Raw genomic sequence first — 6,076 nt, 5'->3', positions numbered from 1 at the left:
ATAACCTACTAGCTCACAGAAAAACAAGGTAACAAGGTAATCTGTGTTATCTTTCTTATGACAAATTCAGGACTAAATTTTTCTTTTACAAAGCCTGTAAGAGGCTTGTCCGGAGGTCTTCCTTCTCTGAGTGATGAGGCCAAGAGAAGCATGTGACAAAATTACTGGTTTCACATAGCCCAGATTTGAAAGGATGAATTTTAGCTTTCACTGAAAGCTGAAAAGGTTAACGCTTAGCAAGCTCATTGCAGGCTCAGTCCTACAGGCAATACAAGCTCCCATACATTTATTTATTTATTTATTGTGAGAAGGTTGTGTGCCTTATTTCAAAGGAAACATATCTCAAGGAAACCTCTGACTTTCCCAAGTCTTGTGTAATGTGGGAAAATCTCTCTAACTAGGAAGAGGTCCCCTGCCTAATATTTACAGGTACTATTGAGAACTGCAAAAATGGGTTCCAGGTTTTTAATTATATTTGGCCAGTTCAGCTCAGAGACTAACCTACAGGGAAGGTGAGATGTGTGAAGCTCTGAATATGAGAAAAAATGAGGTAGGACTTGAACACAGGCAGAGTAGGCCTTTGGTTAACTGCTGTTGAAGGAGAATAATGGTCAAATATTAATGGTTCTGTAATGTACATATCTTCTTTGACTTTGCTTCAGGAAGCTTTCATTTTCTCCTTTATTTTAAAGGGAAGGTAAAATGTACACCTTCACTTCTGTGGTTAAATAAGATGTTCCACGAGAGTGGAGCTCGGAGCTTTGTCAGGGGTTAGCGCTGATCCCACTCCTCTGTGCACTGCCCCGCTGAAAGATCTCACTCTGCCTTGCAACATTCTTGTTATTCCAGAACTGGGTTGGGCTACTCATAATAGATGCAGGCAATCAACTCACTTCCCCACACACAGCTCCACCAGAAAAACTCACTTCACCTTGCACCACTCCTGTTTTTCCTGTGTCTTTTAAGCAGAGGCTATCAGTTCGGTACTGGCTGCGGATCCGTCCCTCCTCCGGCTGAAACCCACTGTAACTTTCTCAGCGGCATAGGAGGGAAACAGTGCTGATACAGACAAATGCCTGCTTGTGACTAGGATGAAACAAACCTGTCTTCTCTCAATTTCTGGGGTTTTGACCTTGTCAGCAGAGGTAACTGATCTATATTCCAGCTCCGCTTTCATTACAGCAAATAAAATCCAGCATGACTCTAGATATCAACTCAGTTACAAAGACTGTGAGACTAGAGGCTAATCTTTACATGATGTCACCTCCTGCTTTCTCCCAAGGAAAATGTTTCCTTTTAATCGGAACACTATAGCTTTCAGTGTTGATCACATTTGTTTTATTTATAATGAAAATCTACAGAGCATTCACCGCCGATGCAAACAAGCACTGGCCTACTGACAGCATCTCAATTTACACTAGTGCTTGGATTTGGGCCATGTAATTTTATGGAAAATCAAGTGTGTGACACAATAAAAGCACATGCCAAAATAAGGACTATTCTTCCCTCTTTGTTTTCTTTATTACATGAAATAATATATTTAAAATACAAAAATGCTCTAGGCAATGTGCAAAACTAAAAAAGATGAGTTTGGTGAATGAGCATAGTGAGAGGCTATGAATATGGACATTTTGTGCTAAGGAGCCTAGAGGAGATGCTTTTATGCATGGTGATCCAGAACATACTTGTAGCTGTGCACACCAGGGAGAGAATATTCCCCTAAAACAAGTAGTTTCTCCAGCAGTGCTCCACGCAGTTGATCAAAGCTGCATAATTTAAAACATCTAGAGGCAACTTTAAATTATTCACTGTAATTTTTTTTAAGCCATCTTGGCATACAGCAGACAGCCTTTGTGTTACTAGGGGTTTCCTGCAAGATCCACAAACTTCTGCATCCTCATGGAACGGGCAAGTTTTTCTGAGGGGCGCCCTGGCAAGGAGGGGAAGGGACTTGGCATGGCAGGAGCCACAGAGGCTCCTTCTGCCCCTTAGTGCCACAGACATGAGGCCGAAGTGCCCGGCGTGGTTCCTGGGTTTTGGGATGCCCCCAGAGCCCGAGGAGGGCTCCCAGCACCCAGCACCCAGGACCCAGCACCCAGCATCCAGCCCCTCCTCTGCTCGCTGCCCGCTCCCATTGGGAAGAGGTCTTCGCAGGCTGCTGTAGGGATCCCGCCCCTTTTGTGGCTTTTCATTCTGAAGCTCTCCACAACTTTACACCTGAACGGATGCCAAGCCTCTCTGAATATATAAGGGAAACGTCCAAGAGCGACTGCAGAGTTCCCGGGAAGCAGCAGCAGAGAAACCTTTCACCGGGCTCCCTCGGAGACCGCCCCAGCCATGCTGCTCCCTGCCGTTCACTTCTCCGCCTTGCTCCTCGCTTGCATCTTCGCCAAAAGCTTCTCGGCTTTCAAGAACGATGCCACCGAGATCCTTTACTCGCACGTCGTCAAACCCGCTCCGGCGAGCCCCGGCAGCAACAGCACGCTCAACCAGGCCCGGAACGGCGGCCGGCACTACGCGGGCACGGCGCCCGAGCGCGGCAGTGAGTATCCGTCCGTCCGTCCGTCCACCCGCCGACCCCTCTCCTGCGGGGTGCTGCCGGGGGGAGAGGTGCCGGGGGTGAAGGAAGGCGCCGGGGAGACGCTGCCGGCTGTCCCCCGGGGGCTGCTGCCGGCTCTCCTCCTCGCCCCGGCTGTCCCCGGGCAGGGGATGGGAAGCGCCCCCCGGCCCGACTCGCCTCCCGGGGCTGTGGGGGCTGCTCTCAGAGGCAGCACGGCCAAACCTCCCATTTCTCTTCCCGCTCTTTGGTTTTGCTTCCTGCTGGAGCGCCTACCTGCTTTACACCTCCAGCGGGAGTAAACAAATGAGCTCGGCATTTACCTGGGAGCCCTGCTCCGACTTGCCTCCCGTAGTTTCCTCCTGGGTTTTATGTACGTGTGTCAGATGCGCGGGGAGCTGGGAACCTCCCGCTGACTTTATCTGCTCCTTCCCTGACCGCCTCCCTAAAATGAAAGAAATCCAAACAAGCACCCGACCCACCCACAGCGAGACGATAAAAATAGAGGCAGCCCTGGAAAGGGAGGGCACGAAGCGGCCCCCACGGCGCGGGGCCACGCCAGGTGCCGAGGGAAGAGCCCCCACACGTCCCCTCACGGCCAGGTGGCCGGGGCAGCCGGCAGCTACTCCCTGCCACCGAGCTGTCGCTGGAGAAAAGCTGAGCCAGGAAAGACGTAAAAACAGGGGAGACAAACTCGGATCCGCCACCGGTGCTCCCAGGTACATTCCTGAGCGCAGCTGCAGGAAGGGAAACTTGAATTTCATCCGCAAGTCAGGCGGGACCAGCCCCTCAGGTCGCCCCGCAGATCTGCCCAGCCTGAGGCGCAGGGGACGGGCGAGTGGCCTTAACCCCGGGTCCCCGTTCCCAACTGGCTTCCCAAAAGCCAACAGAAGCAGCCCGTAGCAGTGATATGTAGATGGACCTTCAAAGCCTCTCATGATTCACCCTGAAATGTTTCTGGTAATTACTTATATGTTAAAGGCGTTAGTTAATTGCATTGTGTGTAGAATCTGCGTCGTAATTGTCCTGCAGAAAGAGGGAGAGCATAGCCAGTAAAGATTGCTTATTAAAATTAAGCACGCTGTGGGCGTTTATTTCAAAGTGTAATTACTGAAATAAACAGTTGTGTTTATTGCAGGGTGCAGAGCTGCACATACAGACGGGTACAAACACGCCTGTGTTAGACGCTCTGCATTTTCATTCTATGTCAGTTGCCCGAGAGAATTTGCAGGATCCTCTATGTTACACGTAGCGTAGAGATTACGGCAACCAGACAGATGCCTTCTGCTCCGAGGGCAGAACAGCCACTCAGAAATTGCTACTGCTAGTCATTCAAACTGTGCGCAGAACACCATTCCCTGGAAACTTGAGCTGTTATCACTTCCACAACGTAAGTGTTCAGAGCATCAGTGCTCATGGGAAACTCAGTCCGCTGTAACCGTGGAAGGACAAGAAACATATTATTTAAAATTAATTTAAAAGCATATAAACAGTTTCCAAAGCACTGTTTTCCCCCTTGCTAATGATCCAACATAATTGTTGTAAACATCACAGAGCAAGTTCCCTAGACTGAGAACAAGCAGGAAACATTTCTGCCCTTGGGGCATTTTTTCTCTTCTGAAAGGTATGTCCCTGTGAAGAAGCATAGAGAATAAAAGTGCCTCTTCTCCCACAACTGCTGAAGTGCATATCCTTACGATTCCTTTATGTTGTGCCCAGGGGTACCATCAGTGCTTGAGGCCCTTGTGTTGGGGGACACAACAGTAAAAAGATGTCCCGTACAGATTACCGCCTCCTTTAACTTCTGCAAAATACAGCTTGTTAATGTGAAAAGGTCTGGTTAAGGAGATGTTTGCATTCCGAATCTCAGTGTCTGTCGTTCTGTTCACTCTGCAGATCGGGTTCAAGTTGGCTGTCGGGAGCTGAGATCCACCAAGTACATTTCAGACGGCCAGTGCACCAGCATCAACCCCCTGAAGGAGCTGGTGTGCGCTGGTGAATGCCTCCCTTTGCCGCTGCTCCCCAACTGGATTGGAGGAGGGTACGGAACCAAGTACTGGAGCAGGCGGAGCTCGCAGGAGTGGAGATGCGTCAACGACAAAACTCGCACCCAGAGGATCCAGCTGCAGTGCCAGGATGGAAGTATAAGAACCTACAAAATAACTGTGGTCACGGCCTGCAAGTGCAAGCGCTACACCAGGCAGCACAATGAGTCGAGCCACAACTTTGAGGGAACTTCTCAAGCAAAGCCCATCCAGCATCACAAAGAGAGAAAAAGAGCCAGTAAATCCAGCAAACACAGTACAAGTTAGAAGTCAGACATTCTCTCCTCTCTCATCTCCTGCTCCTCCTGCCAAAACTGAACTCACCTGTAACCGTTTGCTTTACAGTTCTGACTGCCTAAAGACAAGTCTGCCATTGCTGTGCTCTCAGCTGACGCTGCATGCTTATTGCTTTGACCAAAACCAAAAGGGGCATTCTCAGCATATGGACGATTTGGGTGATTTTCCAAGTGCTCAAGATGGGGAATAATACAAGCCTTCTAAACCCATACTTTAAACTTTGACATTTTCTCCCGCCATGGAGGCAAAGAAAAGTTGCCACGAATATTCACTGAAGTCTATTTTGTAAAAAGATGCTTTGTTGTGTGTTTTCATGCGAACAGTCAATTATCACATTTGTTGCCTTCTCTATCATGTTTTATGAACTTCTGACAACACCTTAAAATACAACACCTAGTATCTGCTTTCAGATTCATTCTAAAAAAAATGCCTTGCATGCTCACCTTTCTTTTATCTCAGTATACCAAAAATAAAAATATGCATGGCAGCAATCAAAAAGGAAAGCTGAACAAACTATTTATTTGTTGTTGTAATTATTTAATGAGCTTTTATGTGTGTTATTTCCTTCCAAAATGTTCCTATGTTTATAGCTTTTCTCATGTATCAAAGTATTTTCCTATGATTTGTGGCTGGATTAGAACATACATTTTGTAGATAATGTAAAATAGATGTTTTAGCATTCTTGGTTTATATATTTTCATTTTGAACATTCATAGACTTAGATGTTATTTTGAAGTAGCAAATTAAAAATTGTTATTTTTTTTTTTTCATTCTCCACTCTATTATTTTTGTTTAAAAGTGTGCAATCAAAAGACAGATATGACTTCCTTTCAAACTCATTGGTTTCTTTTTTTTTTTTTCCTTTTTTTTTTTTTTGTACAAAAATAAATACTGCTAAGAAACTGTATTGTCTGGCTGTATGTATTAAAATATACACATTTTAATTGGTCACAACATTTAAGCTTAAAAAGTGGGAGAACATCTGCTAAAAAAAATCTATTCATGACATTTAATATAAAAATAATATTTCTGTAGATTCTTTTTGGATGTAAAAATTGTTCACGACTGAACAGATGGTGCTTATTAACAGTCCAAACTAGGTTCATATTTAACAATTCTCAAGTTGTACATTGCAGAAGAAATGTGTATTTGGGAAGTTTTACAAGCTAGTAAAACA

General features: G+C 46.1%; 1 protein-coding gene across 1 annotated transcript; it reads left to right on the top strand.

The window, feature by feature from the left end:
* The first annotated feature begins 2,147 nt into the window (after window positions 1-2,147).
* SOSTDC1 (sclerostin domain containing 1) lies at window positions 2,148-5,798 on the top strand. The gene is made up of 2 exons (XM_035319457.1): window positions 2,148-2,542; window positions 4,454-5,798. The coding sequence occupies exons 1-2, from the start codon at window positions 2,338-2,340 to the stop codon at window positions 4,867-4,869; spliced, it is 621 nt and encodes a 206-aa protein (XP_035175348.1). The 5' UTR covers window positions 2,148-2,337; the 3' UTR covers window positions 4,870-5,798.
* The last annotated feature ends 278 nt before the right edge of the window (window positions 5,799-6,076 follow it).

This window comes from Oxyura jamaicensis, chromosome 2, assembly GCF_011077185.1.
Source record: "Oxyura jamaicensis isolate SHBP4307 breed ruddy duck chromosome 2, BPBGC_Ojam_1.0, whole genome shotgun sequence".
NCBI classification, from domain to species: domain Eukaryota; kingdom Metazoa; phylum Chordata; class Aves; order Anseriformes; family Anatidae; genus Oxyura; species Oxyura jamaicensis.
Note: the sequence above shows the minus strand (reverse complement) of the source record. Positions and strands in the feature narration are given on the sequence as shown.

Bases quoted from the DNA above. Each gene is read 5' to 3' on its own strand.
- SOSTDC1 (XM_035319457.1), top strand. From the start codon at position 2,338: ATGCTGCTCCCTGCCGTTCACTTCTCCGCCTTGCTCCTCGCTTGCATC. The intron at 2,543-4,453 runs GTGAGTATCCGT...TTCACTCTGCAG, and splicing joins CACGGCGCCCGAGCGCGGCA to ATCGGGTTCAAGTTGGCTGT.